We start from the raw sequence: 25508 nt of genomic DNA, 5'->3' as shown, positions 1-25508 counted from the left end.
TGAAATTACTTGTAAGGAATCATAGTAATGCACATAAACAAAAAAATTCACGTTAGAGGGTTGCAGAATTTAGTAGAGTTACTGTGGACTACTATAATTATATAACAGGCAACTTACACTCATTGGTGGGCACGCACTGCCGATGATGGCTCCAGTTGCCGGCGGGACGGGAGGATGAAGGCCGAGACGGTGGATAGTCGGTTCGGCCCCATTCACCAGTAACAGCGGATTATCAGTGAATCCCAGTTGTCTCCGACGAAAGTTTATAAAACTGTCCTGTGTAAAATGATCACTACAGAGGCGGGTGTTGGAGGTGATCCTCAGCTCTCCATCGAGGTGGCTCTTCACAAAATTAATCCACCTCTTCTTGATATGATAGTTTTTCGGAAATTTAAATAAGGACACTGATCTGTTTTGTACCTGATCGCATCCAGGCAATACACATTTCCGTAGCGAAGGCATAACTAGTTAGCAAACTGTAGGCTGTAGTAACTAATAGTACTGAGGGTAACCCGCGATTGAGCGGCGAACTGATGCGAATGTGCTCTAGTTATATTATTAGGGGAGGGACCAGCCTCAGCGGCTCCAGTGCGTCATCGACAGTAGGGGCAGGGCCAGGACCTCAGTGGCTCCAGTGTCAGAACCACCGTTTTAGCCCAAAAAATCCTGAAAACAACAATGGTGAAAAACTGTTTAACAGTCTAACTCCACAATTAAGTAGCATGGATGCCAGCTGAACTTAACTCCGCCCACAACATTTGAGGTCGGGAAGTTCGGTCTGGACTTGGTCCGTTGTGGAGCAACTATGCTCCAACCAGAGCTGTTTGGACCAATCAAATATTCAGGGCGGGCTTTATACGATGATGGACAGATGATCAACAGTAACGTAATCATCCATGTCACCAAAGAGTGCTTGGGTTGAATTCGTTTACAACAAAGAAAGGCTGCCGCTGGAGAATTGAGATGTGTAGATTCCGCCATCACATCTGTTCTGTTATAGAAGATATCGACGACAACGCATTCATTTTAAAAGAGGAACAGAGAACCGCGATCAAGGCATTTGTAGATGGGAAAGATGAATGAAGTTACTCTGTTGCTCTGATTGGTTGTAGGTCTATCCATTTGAGTGCAGAGACATTTTCATTCCTGGTTCAGTTGAAACGCCCCTTAATCGCAGCCCAATGGAGCAGTATCAGACTCATATTCTGACTAGAATCTGAGTATGACGACGTCAGGATAAGTACTTCACAGTATTTATAATGCGTTTTAGCGATACATTTCTAACATTTATTTATAATGTGTTTAGATTTTTAATTTTATTTTGAGAATTGCCTTTACAGTGACTTAAAATAAAATTAACTCATTTGTCGCAATAAAACATAGAGATAGCATCATGACGTGATTCATTCTAACCAATGAGGCTGCTGGAACTGTCATTCCAGAATCGACTTGATTTCAATTTCCAGATTTGACAGCTCTGCTCCAAACAAGTAAGCTTTTTAAATATCTGTAGTACTTAATATCTGAGTTTTCCATTAAGATTATTGAAACAGGTCAAAATGGTAATGAATTAATTCATTGGAATAGAGATCGCTAAGACATGTGACCAAATGGGCGGCAACCTCTTCAGAACGCAAAGAATTATGGGTATGTTTGGCCAGGCTGGCATAGCAGGCAGGGGCGTAGCAACCGGGGGGGACACGTCCCCCTCACTTTTAGAAACAGGTGATTCTGTCCCCCGCATTTTTTTTTTTTTTTTGACCCAGCGCCAATATTTCCGCCCGTGTTCTCTGATTTATTACTTAGACTTGAGTGAACTAACATTCAGCCAATCACAGCGTGAATCATCTCTTGGGGCGTGTTTGCCATGAGCTTCAAATCTCTTGTTGCTCTTGCGAATTTTCGTTCGTTGTTTAGTCACTTTGCTGTTTGGCCGTCTGGGGTAAAATGAACCCCAGAAAAAAGCAGAGGACATTACATCCTTATTTCAAACACGCACTGTAAGTATGTATGTCGCGATGACATGAATCACGCGTAAAGTTTCCTTGTTGATTTAACCAACTGTAACGCAGTAAGACAGAACCCGTATGGACCTCGTCACGTCGCGCCGGATTGTGCCGAGTGTGTGTTAAATGCTCTCCTACTTGTCGCTTTGGATAAAAGCATCTGCTAAATGAGACATAACAAATTATTCCCATCAGGTATGCAACGTAAAGACGTTAATATTTGGTTAAATTTCGGTTGCGACGTCGGGTGACCAAAATAATATTAAAACTTTGTAAATACATTGATTTAGGTTTTACTGATATATTTAATAAAATGTCTGTTGTATAAAATTAGGGGGAAAATGCCCTTTATAAAGGTACAAAAAATGAGTGTTTTCAAACAGTGATGTAATGAAACACTGACAATTTAAGTTTGAAGGGAGTAAAGCCTCTGTTTATGCTATTAAGGAAATGTAATTTTGCCAAAAGAAGAACTTTTATTTTAAATAAATGTTCATTTTAAGTCAGCCTATACTTCAGTGTGATATGTTACCATATCATGCTTAACACTGAGAATTTGAATAATTGTAATGTGATGATCAGATGCAGATATCTAAATCAAAGAATATCATATTTTGGGCAGTTGGCGGGTGGATTATTTATTTGTAACAGTGACAAAAGTGCACCAGATTAATGAATTTATCTTTAAAATGTACAAATTTTCTTCCGGAGGGCCATGCCCCCGGACCCCCCTAGAGGTAACAAGCTCCACCCACCAAAATAATATGTGAAACACATTAGGGTAGGCTATATGACATTTTCATTATTAGGATTTTACCACCTCCGCCTCATTTTGAACCAGGAAAAAACCTGTTATGAACATCACCTTTGGGTCACATCCTATGGTCACCTACAGCTTTTGTCCCCCCCACTTTTAGAATGGCTGCTACGCCCCTGATAGCAGGCAAGTGTTCTGGCATGAAAATAATGAAAAATTAGTGTGAAAAACAGAATATAATCCTACAAAATGCAGGCATCTTGAACACTGCGTTCTTCCCTCCATGCAATGAAGTTTGGCGCCTTATGTTTGTGCCGCGGATTCCCAAAATGCTTTGCGTTCACCACTGGGAATACGTCATGATGACGTCACATTAACAATCCTTATTCATTTACACCCACTTTAGTGGTTTATGATTATGTGCATATTATTCTGCATCTGTTTTTATGAACGTACATCCATTGTGCTTACATCCATTGTGGTGTTAATTTGATTTATTATTGTTTTTACGTTGCTGTGTTAAAATTAGGAAAGAGGTTATTTGTATTTCTGTTTTTACAACGTTTAAGAAAATAAAGTTAAGATGAGAAAATTCGAATTTTGTTAGAGTGACGTGTCTCTGTTGTTGGTTAGCGCAGCACTTAACGTTACTTTCTTACTTATTTATTTACTTACTTACTTACACACACAGACACACAACTTATCTTACCTCGTTCTCTGCTGGGGCGATGTGGGCGATTAGCACGCTGGTTTTCACACACCCAAACATATTCACTCCATTTCCATCGCTGACAGAAATGCACGCGGCGTAAAACAACATACTCATCTAAGTTGTCTTTTGGTTCTTTTGATTTTCGTTTTGTTTGTTACAATAATACTCGCATGTGTTCAGTGTTTATCGGCGTCTGTGTTGTTGCCCGGTCTTTCATGATGTGTTATCTCTATCGGCTGGCCACACCTGAGCGCCAACCAGTGGCTTGGATGTATAGTTCCAACTCAGTGTCGGTGTGCTCCATAGACAGTAGGTGTGCTCTCGGAGACTGTCCTTGCTGCAGCCGTGTAGTTCCCAGAGTGCAGTCGCTTCGCCCGCCCCCAATTTAATTGGTTTGTTATACAGCAATCTTATTGGCCTAGACGATTCAAGCCTGAGCATCCGCATTCCTTTATGTACTATTTTGTGAATAATTTGGTCTATTAAAGAAATATTAACCCTTTCATGCATAGTGGTCACTACAGAGGACAGCAATTAAAAAAGCATTTTCTTGAATTTGCACGGGTTTTGATGGTATAGTTCCACATCAACCTCTTCAGTGGACCCTGGTGCATATACATTGCAACCAAGTGGCAAGTGTCGATTTTTCCACCTACAAACTACAATGGCCAATGGTCAGTCAGATATGCCAAGTTACTCTGGAATATCCACTCATTCCTTCTATCCTATGAGACTATTGTAGGTAAAAAAAAATATCGCAGCATCAAGCAATATCTAATGAGTCCTATCATAGTTACATTTTCCAAGTTTTGATTTTAGATTGGGAGAAAAATCTGATTTATGATCTGTCCACTATAGTGGACCTCATGCATCAATGGTTATATTTCAGCTACAATTCATAGTTATACTGTGAATATTTTTTTTGAAAATACTTAATCTGCAGTGAATTTTTTTTTTTTTTTACTGTATTATTAGAATGTAATTTTCATTGACATCAAAAAAAGTTATGTGATTACATAATGTTTTTGATTTGTAATGCATTACTTTACTTGTTAGATCAAAAAGTAATCTGATTTCGTACTGCACGTTATTGTAATGCGTTTCTTTATTCGTAACATCAAAAAGTAATCTGATTAGGTAATGCACATTACTTGTAATTAATTACTTGTTAGATCAAAAAGTAATCATAAGAGCAATAAAAACACATTGTTAGCCTCATAGCATAATTGCCTAAGTCCTTTTAAAAAAAAATATTACTTAGGCAATTATGCTATGAGACATAGGAAAAAATCCTGACTGAGGTTATCATAATTCATGCATGAAAGGGTTAAATGCTAACATTAATCTTATCTTATTATCGGTTTACCATGGTGATTTTAGTTCTAATGGGCAATGTTTATTGTAGTTATATACCTGTACCTACTTAAGACACAGAATAGATGTGAGCAAATGAAGCCTCGAGAATGGATGCGGGGATGTCCAGTACGCGCGTGCGTTGGAGGCCGATGACGTCACCACTCACTCGCGCCGTCTCTCTTCCGTCACGTTTCAGCGTCGAGTCTTCTGAGGTGAGGAGAGCATTTCACGGTATTTCTCATATTTACACTCCATCAAACACACTTTACACAGTTTGATTAAGCGGCAGACTCATTTGCGTATTGTTTTCATCGATCACAGCGACACTTGTGCGTCTTTTCTGGCGTCCTCCTACTGAAATAAACATTTAGTGCAGCAGCAGCGAGCATGAGGAGAATATGTTGAGTTCATTCAGACCTGAGCGATTTTGTGTTCGTTTGTGTGACTGTCTCGATGTTTGGAGTGAGAACTGTTACTGAATGTCAAGTAAAAGTTTGAGATCTGTGAGGGGAATTGATGGGAATTGATCCCAAGTGTTGCTGTTGCCATTTTCATGTTTACGTTTACTTGTCAAAATTGAGATATATTCTAAACACTTTATATATTGTCCTGTATGAGTAATGAACGTGGGAAATTTAAAATCTATAAATGTGAATATAAATAATAATTATTTAAGTTTGACACAGGGAACGTTAAATACTGCTGGTACTCTTTATTTTCAAGAGTTTTATGATCGTTGTCAGTTTCTGCAAATACAATTCTGTAACATGTTTATGATCAAATTACTTTATTGCACTTAATTGTTGTTATTAAGTCGAATTTAGATTCATATGGACATATTATGGTTATTTGCATGTAGAAGGTCACAAAGATAGGTGTCAATTTATTTAGCTCTATTATTGATGATTCATCCATGTTTTATTGTGAGAAATAACTGTATTATCTTTCAATAAAGCAGTTTTATAGGCTTTTATCATATACCCTGACTCAAATAATGTGTTTCTAACAGCAAACACTCAGAATAAAGTGATATGATCTGCTGACAGTGGCGTAACTTTGTTTTAAAAAGGTGGGACAGGTGGGGTGCGGGTTGCTAACACAATGCTAAATCAGATATATGTACAATAACATTACGATGTCCAGCAATCGATTTAAATAGTAGGCTACATGGGGTTTAATTTGTCGTTTAATGAGATGTAGCCTAATATATGTTGTCAATGGCGAGAATTTTCGTGTGAATAAATACATAAATCCACCTTAAATTTAGTGTTGTCACGATACCAAAATTATTGTTTCGATACCAATAATTGTCAAGAATTGCGATTTCGATACCTTTCCTGAACACTCTCAGATATCATTGATGTGCTTTATTTTAAAACCGGGACAACATTCTAATCATATAACACACTATAAATGAACATATGAACAGCAGATATATTAAACATTTGAACAAAATATGAAATATCAAAAATATATAAATAAATTAGAGCAATGACATTCAAGGTAAAAAAAAGTATAAATTTAGCAGCATTATCATAAGAAACATAAGAGTTACCGGTAATAACGTTATCTTGATTCTGAACTTTGAATACAAATATGAACAGTGATTATATTAAACAATGTTTCTGAACTCAGAAGATTAAATATCAAAATACAAATAATATAAATTTAAGCAATGGCATTCAAGGTAAAAAAAGCAAATTTAGCAGCAATATCTCAGATATTTTAACTTATTCTGTCAGTTGTGCAACCTTTCCTTTCAGAGGAGAAAACTCAACCTGTGAACTTTATTTTAATTCTGGACTTTGAATGAAAATATGAACAACAATTATATTAAACATATGAACAAAATATTAAATATCAAACCATTAATAATAAATTAAAGCAATGGCATTCAGTTTAAAAAACAAAACAAATCAAGTTTAGTTGCATTATCTCTTATCAAACCTGAGTTGTTGTTTTTTTCTCTAGTGAGCATTAACCCTAGAATGGCCAGCAGATGTTCATTTCTTACTCTGTTCCTTTGTCTTATTCCAGTTCTTGGCCAAGAAAACTAGCGTTTCTAAATGTTCCTCAGTCAGTCTGGAACGTCTCGGACTGCAGATATTCCCAGATGTGCTGAATACCCATTCAGATGCAGGATCCTCTGCAGGGCTGGTTTCTCTGAACTGTTTGTAGTCAACAAACTCACCATTTAATCTATCTGTGGGTGTTGCAGGTGTGGGAGAAGAATGTTGCCCCTTTCTTCTCTGAGGTTATGGTGCAGAGCTCTCCTATTCCTCTTTGGTGCAGCACCTGCTCCTCCAGGGTCCACTGGACTGTGGGGTGGAAGCTGAACGGCCTCAGCTTTACGGAGCAGTTCCATCTTTATATCCTCCTCCACAGTTACAAAAGTACCTTTAAATCTAGGATCAAGGAATGTGGAGGTGTTTAGTGTCATCTGCAGGTTGTGATCATCATACCTTTTCTCAAAATCTCCTCTAATTTTGTTCTTCATTTCTAGGGCCAAGGGGCGGTCGCCTTCCTCGTCTTTTAGGCAGGCTTTGATTTTCCACATGAAAAGTGGCAGGACTGATGATATGGTGGTTTCTTTCTCTCCACTCAGGGCATCAGTGAAGTCACTGAGTGGAGCCAGGACATCCCTCACTGTTTCTAAAGTGGTCATGTCTGTGTGCCTGGCCATCAGGTGCCACTTCTTCCGGTCCTCAGCCAGAACAGCAGAGACAGCTTGCTGCTGCTCACAAAATCGTTCCACCATGTCATAGGTGTGGGCTCATCATGGATTAATGCATGTTGTGGCAGGTTTAAAGACTTTTGTTTGTCTTTGAGCAGTCTAGACATCTTGTTTGATCTGGAGAAGCCTGACACAGTCTTACAGAGCCTGGACAGACAGCTTGCCACACGATCGATATCTATGGCTTTGTTCACTGCCAAATGCAGATTGTGCCCAAAACAGGGTATCCAGGTGTATTCACTGAAAGACTTGCGGTTGTGTCTGCTTTAGAGTGTCTGCTGTGTGATCAGAATACAATGCAGAGCACCCTAAACACCAGGACTGCATCTCCCAGGACTGTGTAATGAACTGGACTGTTACTGCCATGTAAGTGTCCACAGTTCTGCTGGTCCAGAGATCCGTGGTGCAGGAGAAAAATGTAGGCTATTTGGTGTAGGCCTAAGTTGTGCACTGATTATCGATCTTGTTTCATTGTACATCTTGGGAATTTCATTGTACATGAAAAAAAAACCTGGATGGGACGTCATACCTTTTTGTCGAGATTTTGCACAAGGTTTCTGAACCCAGCTTTTTCCCCTATATAAACTGGCACTTGATCCAGACAGATGAATTCTGCTACTGCCCTGTTAAGCCGTTTTACCTCCTTGGACTCCCTGGGGTACTTGTTGTGCTGCTCAAACATAGCTTGGAGGGTTGGCTGCTGCCTTTGAGGAGTTGCTCTTTCGGAGCCCGTGGCTGCAGACTTCTGTAGCGGAAGAAAATAGACATATTTAAAATATGATGGTGATAAATTTGTCATAACGGAGGACCTAAATAGTTTATGTGTGAAAGTAACAATAACTTGTGAGTCGTGACTAACTTAACATCTCTATATGCAGTGGTTATAGTGATAACTGCTAACATTCACTTAACCATAACATTACCATAATTAATAGGAAATAATGAGCCTAAATAATAACCTAATGCTATTTAAGCTGTGATATATGGATTAATATAGGCTAATGTTTCCTGTACTTCAATGTCTGATTTCTTTGATGGTTAACTTTATATTTGAGTCCATAATTTATTACAAGGCGTTTCACAAATACACATCCTTTGCGTAGGTCTGTGCTCTTTAAATGCAGTGATAACCAGTAATAAAAATAACCAGTAAAATAAATATAAATATTGCAGTAATATATTGTGACTTGTATATTTATTATATATTATTGTGACTTGTCACAAAATAAACCATAGCCTTCTCATTTGACTTAGGGGCATAAACGTGATCATGTTATCTTTCACATACTAGCCTAACCTGACGGTCTTTAAACTCCTTGTACAACTCAGCGTGCTTGTCGGCCAAGTGTTTCGCCAGGTTCGAGGTGTTGGCTCCCTTTGTTTGCATTTGTTTGTAGCACTGACGACAAACAGGTCTCGAATTATCGGTAGCTTTGCCCTCACTGTCAGCAAGGTAGGCAAAGTACTTCCATATTTCACTCCTCGCGTCATCTTTTTCTACCAGTCGTGGTCGTGAACTGGCGGCCACATTATCACTCGCACATGCAGCCATCTCGCTGTAGTGTTTGTTGTCACATGATAGCTGCAGCTTCTTTGCTGCGTGCGTGAGGAGAAAAAACACAGACGTCCATAGGGAGGCACTGGAAGTGTGCGTTGCACACACCAACATGAAATACGTCTCTTACGAAACTGGAACGCGGTCATTCTTAGAAGTATCGATACTAATAAATTTAGGAATCGTGACGTTTTTAATTTCTGAGAATCGCGATACTTTTGAAGTATCGGTGCACCGTGCAACACTACTTAAATTTGAGGTGTAACTTAATGGTCCAGTGGTAGAACTTTCACCAAGCGTGTCAGAGGTTCTGGGTTCTAATCTACACTCGTATAGTTTTTTTTTCTCATCAAAACCGATTATGTTCATCAGTGGTTGTATATCAAGTAGGGATGTCCCGATACCACTTTTTCACTTCCGATACCGATACCGATAACGCAGCTTTGGTTATTTGCCGATACCGATATCAATCCGATATTTTTATTTTATTCTTGAACTAATACTACTAATAATAAAATATATGGAAGCACTTTGCTCAATTAGCCACATAAAAAACATCTCACTCAAATGGAGAACAAATACTTCTCCAGTATATAGTCCACAACAACAGTTGATAATGAAAGACTGCCACCCTTTATTCAAAAGACCTTGAGATATGTTTGGTAACCTGAATGAATTTAAAATTAATTTGCTATATTTCAGATCAAAATATTTGTTTCCTTAAAATTTTAATTAACTTTAACTTTATTCTCATCTGAATTATAAATAATTTATTTCCGTATAAAATAATACTACTTTTAAAAACACATTTGATTTTCTTTTTTATTCAATGTAGAATGTGTAACTTCAAAATAAACAGATTAGTGCTCTGTTTTAGGACAAGAAATGAAAACCAATGCAATATGATGAATGTCCAAAAGATGAGATAATTTCTGCTTTTAAACAGCATGTGTGTGTGTGTGTGTGTGTGTGATTTTAGTTGGGTGACAGTTACAGTTTGACAAGAGTTTACAGTTTGACAAAAGCACAATGTTGTGTTTTACACAAATATAAGTAGGCTAAACACTTTTTGCAGTTTTAATGATGTCCTGTATGAAAATGACGGAGTATGTTTTTATGTTTCCACTGTTCGATCGCGCCCGTGCCTCTCTCTCTCTGACACACACATACACACACACTCCAGCACTGCAATCTTGACATCGCAGCCTGTTCATTTTGCTGCGTTCACACCAAACGCGAATAGAGCATCAAATTCGCGTCTATCGCGTCTAGTTCGATGCTTGAACAGTTTGAATCCATTCGCGCGTCCAAAGCGAATAGGACGCGCCGCGCGCGTATAATGATAAAGTGAGTGTTTGAAGCGATATAGACGCGCGTTCAGAGCTAAGGCGGGGCTACAGATTAGGTGTCCCTAAAGAGCCCGCATATGCGCGTATCTAACAGTAACGTTTGTTCCGTATTACATTAATTAATGTGCACGCGAGTTTTATTTATTTTTATACCGTGTATTCTCTGTGTAAATCCATGCACCGAACGTACGTTCAGCATTCCACCCCTAATGGGTATCGGATCATAGGTATCGGATACATTTTTTTCTCCCCTCCGATATCCGATCTAGCGTTTTGGGGCAGTATCGGCACGATACCGATGCCGTGGATCGGATCGGGACATCCCTAATATCAAGCAGGGACATGTTTGTGAACATTATGTTTTGTGATTTCAACAGAACGAATAGAGAGTATCCGCAACGGACTGAAGCGCGCGTCCGAGTGCGTGCGCGAACAAGCGCTTTGATCACTTGATTTAAAAAACACACTTCAGCGCTAGATCGACTCTTATTTAAAAAACGAACAAAATTTATGCTCTGCCAGTTAACTGGAGATGTTTTATTTATTTGTAGAATTGGTAGGCTACATTCGTGCCGCGAGATGTTTTAAAAAGTGGTGGGGACAATATTGACCCTAGCAAAAAGTGGTGGGGACACGTCCCACCCGCAAATTACGCCTATGTCTGCTGATGATCCTGAATGGCTTGTTGAATGAGTGTTGATAGTCTGAGGCTCATCAATATTAACAGATCTGCTGAAAACACTCTTTATTTCATGACAATAGTTCCTGTTTTCACCTCATTTATTATGCTGATGTCTTCAGATCTCCTGTAAATTGCCACTTAAAGTTCAATTCATTGGTGTCAACAGACTGAGGGTAGTTGTTGGTTACTGGACGTACATGTATGTCTGTTAATGCTTTCAACTGTATTTCCTACCATTTACATTTTGAAGAATTTACATTTATTATATTCTGTTGTCCATGAGATTAAAAACAAACTCAGTAACTTATATATTTTTGATTTTGGCAGATCAGCTCCTCACACTACAATTCATCATCATTGAAGCTCCTCACACTACAATTCATCATCATTGAAGCTTCTCCCACTGCAATTCATCATCAGTGAAGCTCCTCCCACATCATCACATCATCAGTGAAGCTCCTCCCACTGCAATTATCCAATAAATGCTGGAATATTCCCATCAGCTACAAGTGAAGACAAGCAGCAATGCATCAGGAAGAGCTGAAATCTGTAAAGACTGAGTTTATTAAAGAGGAGAGTGAGAACATGAGTGATCCAGAACCCTGCAGAATGAAACACACTGAAGAACAAATAGGTTGGTGTTTAATCTTCATTCATTCATAGGGATGTAACAATCATGTCACCATCATATCACAATTAATATTTTTATTCTGGTGTCACTATTGTCCTGTAAATTGGGTTTCCAGCACCAAGTCCAAGCCTATTCATTTACACCCACAATATAATATGATATTTAGCATTTTAATCAACAACAAATTTTTTGTTAACCTTTTAAAGGGACACTTCACCCATGGGAACATTGATCTTCATTGAAAGTGGGTCATATATGTAGTCGAAATGTAAAATAAATTTTGAATTTGGTGCCTTCTTGACCGAGGAAAGAAAGAAAGTAACTTCAGGACGCATTTGTATGAAAGACAACAACTCCCACAATGCACCACATTGCACAGCTGCGCAAGCCACTCCCACTAATCCAGAACAGCATATGAATCACTCATCCGTCCATAAGGCTAGCTACCTACAACCGGAGCTTGAAATTCATTTCACACAAAATGTCTAACGTTAGTTATTTGGCGAACTCATTAATGAATTACTCCTCATTTGTATTTCTTTCGAAATGGTGAATTATTGCATGGTAACGTTACCGGGATGTTCAGTCAGATGCGGTGCGACCGTGCGAAACTAGGATGGTTCACAACACAAACGTCCGTGTCCTCGTCTGATTCAGAGATTTCGTCTAGGAGAAATTCTTTGCCGCAGACGGACTCTATCTCTGTGTTCGTAGCGGTTCGTAGTTGCATAGTGAGATCACCGGCGCCACCAGTCCGCCCTAACTCGAGCCAGTCTGGGCTTCTCGTCCGCGACAGGCAGGTCTTCCGCCTCGGCTGCTCTTCGCTATAATGTGGCTTGTAAAGGTAGCCACAAACACCCGATTCGAGCAGCAGACTTCCGAAATCCTCTTCTTCTACATCATATTGAGTAACGTTACCCTCCGCTATTGTCATATCTTCACAGCTGGCTCCACAGTGCCTGTTAGCTTAGCTTCCAAACAAGATGGAGGATATTGCTTTCAGTTTCAGAAAGTGAAGTCCCACCCACTGATCTGTAATAGGTCTGTAGCGTGAGCGGGTCCCGCCCCCTGGAATAATGAGGAGCTAGTGTTTGTAGTCTCTACACTTTTCAATGAAATGTGACTTCCTGCTTATTATGACGCAAAATGATGATTTTTACGTCATAATAAGCAGGAAGTAAAACACTTAAATCCTTATTTCTCCCATCTCAGGGAAAAATGAACGAAAATTCCACGTTTATTATAATATATGACTGGGTTTCTAACAATACAAAGCTTAATGCAAATGGGTGAAGTGTCCCTTTAACTATATGTATTGGAGTATCACAATAATATCATATCGTGAGTTCATCATCATGATACGTATCGAATCCTGACATGAGGGTATCGTTACACGCCTATTAATTTATGATGCTGAAGAACATTCATGTTATAAAGCTTCAAGCACTTCCTCACTTTAAGATTTGCTGAAGCAGGATAGTCCCTCTCTAGTCAATAATTTTATCCATTACAACTCATCTTTGATCATCAAAATAAATTTTTTTAAATACCTTTAAAACTTGATTTTCACCACACAGGGTCTTCAACAGCTGTGAATTAAAATAAACTATGAAATGGGTACAAAAATGTTTCGACTTTCAACAAATGGTCAGTAAAGGGAGGTTTGAGAATTTCATATTAATTGTCAACATTACTTCAACTAAATTATATTATTTTAGGTATTTTATTTCATATTTATAGTATATCTGGTTCACACTTATTTTCAACCATTTTGAAACTTGTAGGACACAGATAATGATAAAAATTGTTAATTCAACACTAGTTAAGTGTTTTACTTCCACTAAGCCGTAAACAACCAGTGAAATACTTGATCTATGAACATAATAAAATGCTCATTTTAAAAACTGGGTACAATGAGATTACATTATTCTACTCGACCTTCAACCATTGAGAAATAAAATTACATTTAAAAGTGTAAAAACAAGATACTTTTTCAAAAGCCCCTAAAACGTAATTTTCTTGGGATATTCGTAAATTAAATCAGGAGAACAGACCACAAATGTGCAGTATGTGTTGTCCTTTTTCATACTGCAGAATATAAAGGGGAAAAAAGATTATAATATGGAAGAAAAATGTGCTCTTGCCATATTCTTGTTATAATCCGTCACGTTAAAATACCAAGTGTTATGTTAAAGAGCATCTTGCAGGTAAAAAAAAAATTCTAAATGAATATATAACCGTGAATGAAAATATCATATGAAAAGATAATGCAGGATTTAAAATGTTTTAAAACGACATAAGGACACCAATTTAGTAGATAAAGTGAGCGTTTCTTTGACTGCTCGTACAAACCGCTTTTTTTCAACATCGCGTTGTTTTACGTCACACGAGGAGCTCAGTGCAGAGTAGGTTGGTATTCAGTAAGAGCGGTCGTGAGTCAGTGTGTTTTCAGTAGTTTTTGTATTTCAATTTATCATCGTCATGGTAAATTTTTGTGTTTGTGGAGCTTGCAAAAACTGCAGCCTGTCAGGACATCGAGTCCACCGGTTTCCTAACAAGAAAAAGGACGGTGCTATCTTTCGTGCCTGGGTGCGGTTTGTGCAGGTGAAGAGACGGGATTTCTCTTCCGCGTCGGCTTCGGAAAACGCGGTCGTGTGTAGCGTTCACTTCAGATCGGAGGATTATCGTCCCGGCGATATGATGGAGTTCAACATGGGATACCGAAGTAAGAACCGGGTGAGACTCAGAGCTGGTGCGGTTCTTTCAGTGCACTCATCTTCGGGTTCTCCCGCCGGATGTAGGCGCGAGCACAACATCAACTGGCAAACGCAATGTAAGCAGAACTACTTTACTTAATGTGAGCTACTCGTTATTGTGTTTGTGTGGACCGTTTATCAGTTTGGACCAGTGCAGCGCGAGCCTGATCAAGCAACACTAACTGCGAGATCCAATAAATAAAGCATTTGAATTCGCCACTGAAGTAATAACATCGCTGCGAGATCTAGTGAGAAATATTCACATTTCTCCGTTATTAACGGATCAAACAGCGCTGGCGTGGAAACCAATTTTGTGCAATGAATGAACGAACTATCCAGTGTCCACAGATCAGCAACATTCACCATGGCTTTACTGTAGTAACACTAACTGCAACCATGGAAGTTTGGCATTTTCCTCTAAGGCCCAGTATGCATCCACGTCCCTGCAACACTGACTTTCCTCAGCTGTAAACATTGCCTCGCATTTCCCACACAAGCACCGATGGAACAAAAAATGTATCAGGAATAAATATCTCTCTGTCTCTCGATGAGAAACCGCTAAGTTATATCACGTAACGTTAGTCTGGGCGGATATTAATGAGCATGACAAACGCCTGATCAAAGCTTAGTTTCTGTTATTGTAAGTTCCAATATGTTCTGTCTAACATTAATCCTGGCCTGTCCCTGCTCTCTTGGCAGCCTAGCAGGCTCATAATTGAATGGCTGTGGTCCGTCAACAATTTCCTCAGCGTCCGAAATGTCATTGCAATCCATTTTTCCCTGTTGTTTAAATCGACCGCTCTCCCTCGCGCTACGTCACGACTCTCGCCCGTCACGCCCATTTTCAGATGCGGAAGTAAAATTTTCTCACAAAAACGACTCCAGAAGCCACTGTAGCGTATTTATAAGTTTTTTTAAAAGAAAATCTAGTTCCTACATTAATTTTCTATACATTGACTTGTTGGGTCTTCTAACCTGCAAGATGCTCTTTAATCTCATGATGTCTGAATATAAAACATGAAGAAAAATTGACAGCTCATTGAGTCAAATTGACGGATGAACTATATTTGTTATTCAACCTTATGATTTGAAATTATTTGTTTCAGTCATTTTGAATGGAAGATCCCCAGACTGGAAATACCACCCATAATTCAAAACGCAGTTGGCTCATCAAGTCAAATCACCATGTAAATAGCACTTTTAACAATATAGATTGTTTCAAAGCAGCTTTACATTGATGATAAGAAATTACAGTAACAGAGATTGTTTTGGCTTTACAGCAGCTCTAGAATAAAGTTTTGAATTTGAAAAATTGACATTTAAGGCGAAGACGCAGAAGGCAAAAACATTGATTTTTCATGCAGTGGTCATTTGGGGATTTTGGGCTAGTTTACTCCAATATGTGTTCTTTCAAACTGCTATAAAGTAAACGTTGAAAATATACATTGATTAAGATGTTTGTTTTGTTACATTTTGTTTACTTGTGGCAGTAAGTTTCCCCCGAATTTACCAAGAAGTCAGCGTTCCAACGCGACATGCCGAGTTCCGTCTGTTTACTGAAGTCTGTCATGGCCGGTATCGAGTCTCCTGCACAACGCTATGTAGCCCAAATATGGGCATTTCCTTTCCATCAGTAACCAATCGTGAATGTCCAAAGGGGGATTTAAAGCTAATGACGAGATCTTTAAATGCTGTTTTCTCAAAATGAGTTTTTTGTCATTCTCCAGTAGAAACATCTTTAGTCTATGTAGCACCTATGTACACCAAACTTTCCAGTTACACTTAGCAGTATTCTGAAGATATTTTCTGAGGGATTTGTTAATAAATCATTTCTGGCCTGATTTATGTGACATTAAAAAAAAAAAAAAAATTTGAAAATTGATTTTTTTTTTTTAAGGCTATGGACAGTATATTTTGATTTCCTAGGTAATGAAAGCATATATCCTGAAATACTTCAGTTTTTTTTTTTTTTTTTTTTGTGTAAACAAAATTTAAAAATAATTTTGCACCTGGCTTTATCATATGTTTAGATCTATGTTAGGAAGATTGTTCCAAAGGTTTGGGCCTAAATAGGAAAAGGATCTACCGCCAGCAGTCGATTTCCAGTTTCTGGGTATTATCAACTGGCCGGAATTTTGAGATTGCAATAGACGTGAAGGACTATAATGCGTTAAGAGCTCGCTCAAGTACTGCGGAGCTAAACCATTTAGTGCTTTGTAAGTAATCAGCAATATTTAAAAATGCATACGATGTTTAATAGGGAGCCAATTAGTGCTGCACGATTAATCGTATTGCAATCGCAATCGCGATGTCTAGCCTACGCGATTATATGACGCAAAATGCTGCGATTTTATATTAAATAAACAAGTTAGCGCTGTTAACGCACTTATTAATGCAAATGCTTTTAAACCATTCATGCGCGATAAGACATAAAAGAAGGAGCCGCCTGTGAATGTCCTCCTGACACACACACACAGATAGACGCGCGCCAGTATCAAGTTCTCTTTCGCGGTAGAACGAACAACACACATGTATGCCAAAATGAACGCGCTGCCTGTGAATGTCCTGACTGTGACAGACAGAAAGACTCGCGCTAATAGGGCTTGGGCGTCGTGACGTCATACTTGGCGTGGCGGCCATGTTGATGGCCTCGCGAATGTAAACATACAGCAAGTCGAACGAGGAGAAGCAGAGTAGGGAGAAGAAAAGAAAGAAAAAAGATGTTAAAATCCCGAAAAGGATGTCGAATTTACCGGGATACGTTAAATAGGGAAACCAGGGACCAGTATGTGGACAAATTTTCCTGTAAAATATCCCGTATTTTAATACCTTACTCTCATAACATTAATGTTAGCCCTTCCATCGGACCTGTCAGTCTCTGCACTGTTGTCCTGTTGCTACCCCCTTGCCTTTCCAGCGAAACAGATGTTTTCAAAGCATCGTTTTGCTTACTTGAAGGCAACCTTAGCGTGATATTGGCCTTTTTAAGATAACAGCGTGGTTGTTGTGAGAGCACGATTTCATGCCAATCTGTCAGCAAAGTCACGTTAGACCTAGCTTCACAACTCGCTTAGTTAATGCTGCAGTTTTGTAGTACGAATTTTTGCTGTCAGCAGAGGGATAGCAACAGAAAGATTAATGTTGAAATTTTCATTTTTCGGGATATTTTATAGGAAAATACTAAAACGGGAAGACAGCGGGAAAAGAGCTCAAATGCGTGAGAAACCTGGAAAAAACGGGAGGGTTGACAGCTACTAACTACACTTTTTTGCCGATTTTGTCCACATAACGTTACTGGTCCCTGGCTTCCCTATTTAACGTATCCTCGTAAATTCCACATCATTTTCGGGACTTTAATATCTCTTTTCTTTCTCCCAACTCTGCTTCTCCTCGTTCGACTTGCTGTATGTTTACATTCGCGAGGCCATCAACATGGCCGCCACGCCAAGTATGACGTCACGACGCCCAAGCCCTATATCGTGCGTGCGCACAAAACAGCAAGACACAATACAGTTCTCTTTCGAGCTTGAACGAACAATAACACACACAATTATGCAAAAATGTCTTTTTGTCGAGTGTCTTCATAACATAAGAGTAGTCTTATGATGAACACGAAAAGTTGTGATAACTCGTGAAAGAATGAGGCGCGTGTGAGATCCGCGTCTCTGACAGCGGCTGGTCTTAAAGGGACAGTACAGTAGCCAATAATTACATCTGTCGCTAAAGTTATTATTCTTTTCTTTTTTTTTTCAATTTCTTTTTTATTATTATTATTTTTCTTTAACCTGACATGTATGGTTATATGTACTCTTGTATGTAAATGATGTTTTGTTCTTGTTAAAATGCAAAAAAAAAAAAAAAAAAAAAAAAATCTGTCACTAAAGTTAATCAAAGAACAAAGGGAACAGAGAAAAACACTCACTGCTCTTGACTAAAGAACTTTTTTCTTTAGGCTGATTATCACTAATCTGTGTGTGCATTTATTTTCCTTGAGAACCAAGCAAGTTGACTCATGAAACCATTTGTTTATTATATCGCATATCGCAATCGTAATCGCAATATTGACCTCAATTATCGCAATATGACATTTTCCCCAAATCGTGCAGCCCTAGAGCCAATGCAGTGTTGACAGAACCGGGCTAATATGGTCATACTTCCCGGTTCTAGTAAGAACTTGAGCTGCTGCGTTTTGAACTAGCTGTAAGGTCCTTGAACACTGAATCCGAAATTTTCGCATGCGTTTTTTCGTATCCGTCATTCTGTGGCTCTAAACTGTCAAAACACCATTCAAATGCTTGTTACGGATGCGAAAAACACAGAAAATCGAACCCGATCCGATCCGATTTTTTTTTTTTTTTTTTTTTTGACGGACGAAAGTTTCGGAGGCAGTGTGCAAGTGTGATTGACATAACGTGAGCTTGTATTTATTTTTTAAAGGGGCTATATGCAACTTTTTCCCCAAAATAAACGTAACAATAGCCTTTTTATTTCACCATTTATGACTCAAACATCTCCTGATGAGCATACTGACACCTTGTCAGCTCACAGTGGGTGCACCTATAAGCCTGTATCCTATTTTTCCTATTTTCTGTCGGGTCGGATTTTTCGCGCGCTGTCTGCGGATGTGACGTCAAGCGCGTTCATGTTAAACGTTTCAGATCACTCTGCCACCACCGCTAGTCAGCAAACAAACTTAGTTTCTCAAACAATATATGTATTTGACTGTTCTTACCTCTGTAAACATAATGTTGACTTCTTTGCATCGGATGACTTGTGAAGTGTGCACGTACGAGAGCGAGCAGAAAGGAAGAGCAGTTCCGTTTTTTGGCCACAGGTGTCAGTCGCGATTTTAAATTTCAGAAAATCGCATATAGCCTCTTTAACGTGTGAAAATTTTGGACGCGAATTTCGCGCTCACTGTGCAAGTTTGTTTATTAAGCGTGCAGGGCAACCACCCATAATAGCATTACAATAAACTAGCCTTGAGGTCATGAATGCATTAACTAATTGTTCCGCATTTGTCAATGAGAACATAAGACGTAATTTAGATATATTTTTAAGATGGAAAAATGTGTTTTTGCAGGTACTAGAAACGTGACTTTCAAATGAAAGATTGGTATCAAAGAGCACACCCAGGTTCCTAACCGACGATGAGGACTTGACAGAGCAGCCATCAAGTGTTAGACAGTATTCTAGTTTATTAGGTGAGGAAGTTTATTGTCCAATAATTAAAATCTCTGTTTTTTTCAGAATTAAGTAGTAGGAAATTACTAGTCATCCCATTTTTTTATATCAGCTATGCATTCCGTTAATTTTGTGAATTTGTAAGTTTCGTTAGGTTTTGAAGAAATATACAGCTGAGTATCGTCAGCATAACAGTGAAAGCTAATTACATGTTTCCTAATGATATCTCCTATGGTAGCATGTACAGAGTGAACAGCAACGGTCCTAGTACTGAGCCTTGTGGTACACCATACTGAACTTGTGATCGATAAGAAATCTCTTCATTTACAGCCACAAACTGATTACATCAAGTGTTAGACAGTATTCTAGGTTATTACGTGAGGCTCGTCAGGAAAAAAGGTGGATATTAAAATTAATTAAACGGCAATCTAAACACTGGTGTCATAATAGCAGCTCTATTGTACGTTTTTGATATTATTTTTGATAATTCTGTTGATCGAATGTATATAATAGTTTTCACTTTTATGATGCATTGAAAATGAAATTAATTCCTTTTTTCTTTCATTTCAGACCTGATGGAAGTGAAGGAGGAGAGTGAAGAACTGAGTGAAGTGGAGGAGAAATATCATGTCAAACCTGGAGAAAAAACTTTAAATCATTCAAAGACAAAGACCTTTTTAAAGAGAAGAAGAGCCAAGCAATCTTTCATCTGCACTCAGTGTGGAAAGAGTTTCCCAAACACACGTAATCTTGAGATTCACATGAGAGTTCACACTGGAGAGAAGCCGTTCACATGTGATCAGTGTGGGAAGAGTTTCACACAAATAACAAACCGTAATCAACACATGAAAATCCACACCGGAGAGAAGCCACACACATGTGATCAATGTGGGAAGAGTTTCACGCTGTCAAAACACCTTAAAGAACACATGAAGATCCACACTGGAGAGAAGCCACACGCATGTGATCAGTGTGGAAAGAGCTTCATAAAAAAACAACATCTTGAGCTTCACATGAGAGTTCATACTGGAGAGAAGCCGTTCACATGTGATCAGTGTGGGAAGAGTTTTGCACAATCAACACAGCTTCAGAACCACATGAGAGTTCATACAGGAGAGAAACCGTTCAATTGTGATCAATGTGGGAAGAGTTTCACACGATCAGCATACCTTAAAGAGCACATAAGGATCCACACCGGCGAGAAACCATTCACATGTGATCAATGCAGAAAAACATTTCTTGTGGCACCCGCCTTAAAGAAACACCTTAAAGTTCATACAAAGGAGAAGCCACATTCATGTTTTGTGTGTGGAAAGAGTTTTTCAGTGCTGTATAATTTACGTACACATCAGAAAATTCATATTAATGTAAAAGATCATGTGTGCTTTGAGTGTGGGAAGAGTTTTAATTTAGTGAGTGATTTAAAACAGCACCAGAGAATTCACACTAGAGAAAAACATTACAAGTGTTCACACTGTGACAAGAGATTCAGTCAGTCATCAAGTCTAAAAACACATGAGAGGATCCACACCGGAGAAAAACCTTACAAGTGTTCACACTGTGACAAGAGATTCAGTCAGTCGGCAAATCTGAAAACACACGAGAAGATCCACAGTAGAGAGAAGCCACACACGTGTGATCAGAAGGGAACGAGTTTCGCTTTTGAAAGTCAGCTGAAGCCAGGGCTCGACATTAACGCTTGTCTGGGCCAAGTGGATTTTTTGAAGGTGCAAGTGAAAGAATTTTACTTGGCCGACTCAACGAGTAGCCTGATTTAAATGTCAGTAACAAAAAATAACTAGGTAATCGCCAAAATGAGAGAATGGTTCTGATGTTGTTACATTTAGTGTAAATGGCGATTGATAGTGGTGTAAGACTGGTGCCAAAATGGCTGAACCCACTCGACCACACTCTGAGGAAACACCGAACTCTTGCTGGAATCAACATCTGAACACTTTCTAAAAGATGATCGCATCTAAGACAACCCACCGCACTGTGTGGAGACAGAAGAGTTTCGCCTCACTATTGATTGCCCACATCGGTTTCTGTTCCCACTCTCTCTATCCCCTCATCCTCCTCATTGGGCATCATGAACTGAAGATGCTCAAATATCACCTAAAATCACCTAAAAAGAGCATGATAATTCATGTTTGGTATAATTTTGAAGGTCTCAATGTGTCTGGTACTTTTTTCCTCTACTTGATATGGAAAAAAAAAGTGCATTTTTGTGAGGTATGTTTCATGGAGCCAGATTGTTAAGCTATTGAAAAAAAATTGTCATATCTCTGATTTGTTTGTTTGCTATAAAGTAAACTAAAAGTAAAAAAGCCTTTTTTTACATATGATTCCATCATTTTGCCAGGGGTTTTAAGTCCCCGTTTACACGAAGGGAAGTGGGTTTTTTTTAACCCATTTATGTGGGTTGATGTAAATGACAACTGTTTTGAAAACGATGTTGTGTGTACGATGTTATTATTGAAAATGGAGGGGGGTCAATATTCGTTTCTCTAAATACCCGGCTATGTGTAAATGTGGCCTAAATTAAATGCATCTTCCCACAGAAACCAAAGAAGAACACTCACCACTAGCTTACATCCCCCAGAGTGAGGTGGCCAAATGTTGATAATAAACAAATACCATTTGATAAATGTATGAATTATCTGGATATTTCAAAGCAGGTAATAAAATCCAGGTCCTGACGAGCTGGATGGCGCCTTGCATGGCTGACACCGCAGTCGGTGTATGAATGAGTGAGTGAATGGGTTAATGTGAGGCTATATGTACAGCGCTTTGGTGGCCACAGGTCTGTGAAAGCGCTATATAAATGCAGTCCATTCCATTTACCATTTAAAAGGTTCAGGGAATGTGTGTGAAGTGTGTAGTACCAGGTAAATACTTCTAAATTATCTGATCTCTGAATTGATAATTGATCATAGATAATATCTATGATTGATTGAAATGTTATTCTTTGAATTGGATTTTGAATGATTGTTTATTTTACCTGGTTAATAAATAGTTTGTATTCATTCTGATTTACTCTGATATTATTTACTTTAGTAGATTATGCTGTATCTATTGTTACTGGTGTAAGACTTGAGAAATTAGATAAATGCCAGGCAGTCTACTTGAGGAACGACCTCTCCCTGAGAGGACTCAGGACCTTTCTGGAAATTAACATTTTAACTCTCTCTTGTGAAACTTGCACCATCATTCGAGACGCAAGTCTCACCTAAGCAATCCTAATCTACATTTCTTCCCCTCTTCCCACACCCCTCCTCCCTCATGCTGAGATCACCAAAATTCACCCAAGAATCTATATGGTTTAATGTGAATAATTATCATACAGTATTACACATGTTTGGTATCGTTTGAAATGTCTCAGTGCGACTGGTTCAAAGGTCTCATTCCCAAATGAGACCGCTGGTCAAACTGTCCAGCCTCTCTGCTCAACCCGAACGGCGCAGCAACCTCTTATGTCAATAGAAACAGGCTAATCAGAAAGCACTAACAAAGTGCAGGTCCAAACATGTCGGCCTATGGCGTAAAGCCATCGAACACCTCTTTTTTTTCCTCTTCACGTTTTGGAAGTCTAACGTTAAGTGGGTGAGTGACAGTGGGTGAGTGAGTCTAAATGATGTAAAGGCAAAAAAGAAAAGGGAAAGGTGGTGCTGAGAAGGTCAGACTCAAAAGGGAAAAAAAAATATGGAGGAGGAGGCAGCGAAATGCTCCAAAATCACAGACATGTTCCTGGCATCAACGAACAAAGATACTACATGTGAAATAAGCTAAAGCACCTAATGTCACAGATGGGAATTAGTACCAGCTACCAGACAGCCAAAAGCTTGTGAAATTTGAAAGTAGCTCGGTGGTAAATATGAGACAAATGAATGGTTTACTATTGAGTGGCTCTTGAATTTGCCCTTCAGTGGTTGGCAGATGTTCCTAGTTTTAAAATGAGTGATTTCCCTTGGCTGCTGCTATGTTAAGTGTATAAGGATTATAACGCTAACACTAGCAGAAGCTAATGCATGTTCGAACAAGGTGACCACGAAAATTAACCCTTTTCAACAGGGTGATAATGACGCGGTTTAACGTCATCAACAGCATCGTAAATCCTGCAAAGTTTTTTATATTTTAATTTTTTTAAATATGTATTTAGCCTACATTTATAACAGCTTTATATTATATTATAGTAGGGTAGGAAGCGTTCACCTACTCCCGAAAGGTATCTTTTTTTAACCTAGTTTTTTGTAATCCTTAAGGTGTCTAGAAGAGGAATTTATATGTCCCACGCAAATTATTGTCCCATATGTGATTTTTTGTACCATCTTTTGTGTCCGTGCTTGATTTTCGGATGTGAAAAATGAAAACTTTAAATCTACATAGAATCTGAACAATACATCCTACAGACACAATCCATCCCATTTTCTCTTCGTCTTTGCATGATGAATTGATAGATATGAGGATTGCCATGATGATGTATAGTGCATAAAAACTCAAACACCAAAAAAAATTGTGACATTGGATCACTGGAACTCCTCCCCTATGGACCTTATTGATATATGTTTTCTAACTTTTGTATTTTTACAGTCTGTAAAATGTCTAATAAACAAATTTTGATGATCCACACCTGAAATATTGTCACGTGTATGTATTTTCTGGCTATATTGTTTACCACCCTGGATAAAAAAAAAAAAAAAAAAGAACATTTACATAATGTCTTAACTGTACATTATGTAATGACAAATGTCTTTTTCAAACGGTTATATATTTGTAATGCTTTAGGTGTCTGATAAATGTATTCCCCACTTTAAAATAATGTGCCAATTTAGATTTTAATCAATTTGAAACAGCAATAAGTGTGGTACTTAGAGCAATAAGTGTGGTCGAAAGTCAATAACACTGAAAGCCATCAGAAAGTCCAGACTTAGCAAGCCCAAAATACAAAAAAAAAAGCTGTTTCCAGAAATCCAGTGCCACACTGTATCAGTGCCGGCCCATTTTCCCAACTTCTCTACTAACAGCCAACGTTGATGACATTCTGGGAAATGGAAAATCATTGATGGTAAACTGGGAAAATAAAACTGATGCATGCTAATCATCCTTAAAAAAAGAGAAGGGAGATATCGATGGTGAGTCTGAAAAATATACTCTACCAAGTTTGAAGCTGCATTGAAGACATTGAAGACAGAAAGTCAACACTGTTATACTATAATAGCTAATTGGCTAGTTGGTGATCATTGCTAATCATGCCCAATCATGCTTTTAAATCTAAGTCAAAGAAACACAAGGAAGAAAATGATATTGAGTCTGAAGAGGTCAATCCTGCTACAAAGAAATCCAAGAGAGATGATGGTGTCAAATCAAAAGACCATGGTCCTGAAAATTGTATTTTACATGTACATGGCTTTGAGCATGCAGATTTCACACCACTTAGTAAAATTAAAGGGTCTGCTACTGACAAGCTGGCTCTGCTACACAGCATTTGTGATAGACGTCTCCAAGAAGATCTTGATTCACCGTTTCGCATGGAGGATGTCAGTAATCTCATTCCAGAGAGTCTTGTAGGTGCCAATTTAGAAACAACTGGCTATCATCGAGCCTGCTACCAAGGAAAAGACCTACTGTGACATCTCAGCAAGCTTCAACATCACGCTCACCACGTAAATATGGGCACGTCTCAGCTAATCAGCTGTTCCCCCCAGAGTGTATCTTCTGTGGAAAGCTGGAAGTGAAAGTATTGGGAAAGACCAAACGATGCATCAAGTTCCCAGTAAAAAAGGCTA

At 38.7% G+C, this 25508-nt stretch overlaps 3 protein-coding genes across 10 annotated transcripts in view; 1 reads left to right on the top strand and 2 right to left on the bottom strand.

The window, feature by feature from the left end:
• The window catches only part of LOC311291807 (uncharacterized protein), a 102293-nt gene extending 98598 nt beyond the window's left edge, over positions 1–3695 (bottom strand). For 3 of the 5 annotated variants that reach the window (XR_014627616.1, XM_084411082.1, XM_084411083.1), the window contains exons 1-2: positions 3473–3685; positions 118–666 (exon numbers count right to left, since the gene is read on the bottom strand). Coding sequence is in view for 2 of the 5 variants with exons in the window: in XM_084411082.1 (XP_084267208.1) it covers positions 118–462 (345 nt within the window). In the remaining 3 variants the exon portion in view is untranslated. Of the gene's footprint in view, positions 1–117; positions 667–3472 lie in introns of all 5 variants that reach the window. The other 2 variants (XR_014627614.1, XR_014627615.1) reach the window with 1 other exon arrangement.
• The window catches only part of LOC311292401 (uncharacterized protein), a 379414-nt gene extending 356665 nt beyond the window's left edge, over positions 1–22749 (top strand). The window contains exons 1-3 of one of the 4 annotated variants that reach the window (XM_084412065.1): positions 4911–5043; positions 11479–11785; positions 20293–22749. In XM_084412065.1, coding sequence (XP_084268191.1) covers positions 11677–11785; positions 20293–21500 — 1317 coding nt within the window. In that variant the 5' untranslated portion in view covers positions 4911–5043; positions 11479–11676 and the 3' untranslated portion in view covers positions 21501–22749. Of the gene's footprint in view, positions 1–4910; positions 5063–7874; positions 7932–11478; positions 11786–20292 lie in introns of those variants that run through there. The other 3 variants (XM_084412066.1, XM_084412067.1, XM_084412068.1) reach the window with 3 other exon arrangements.
• LOC311292296 (uncharacterized protein) overlaps positions 1–25508 on the bottom strand; it is a 204245-nt gene that overhangs the window by 142990 nt on the left and 35747 nt on the right. The gene's annotated exons all lie outside the window — the stretch shown is intronic.

This window comes from Rutilus rutilus (assembly GCF_951802725.1).
Source record: "Rutilus rutilus genome assembly, chromosome: 1".
In the NCBI taxonomy this organism is placed as follows: Eukaryota; Metazoa; Chordata; class Actinopteri; order Cypriniformes; family Leuciscidae; genus Rutilus; species Rutilus rutilus.
The sequence above is the reverse complement of the archived record's forward strand: the minus strand, read 5'-3'. Positions and strand labels throughout refer to the sequence as shown.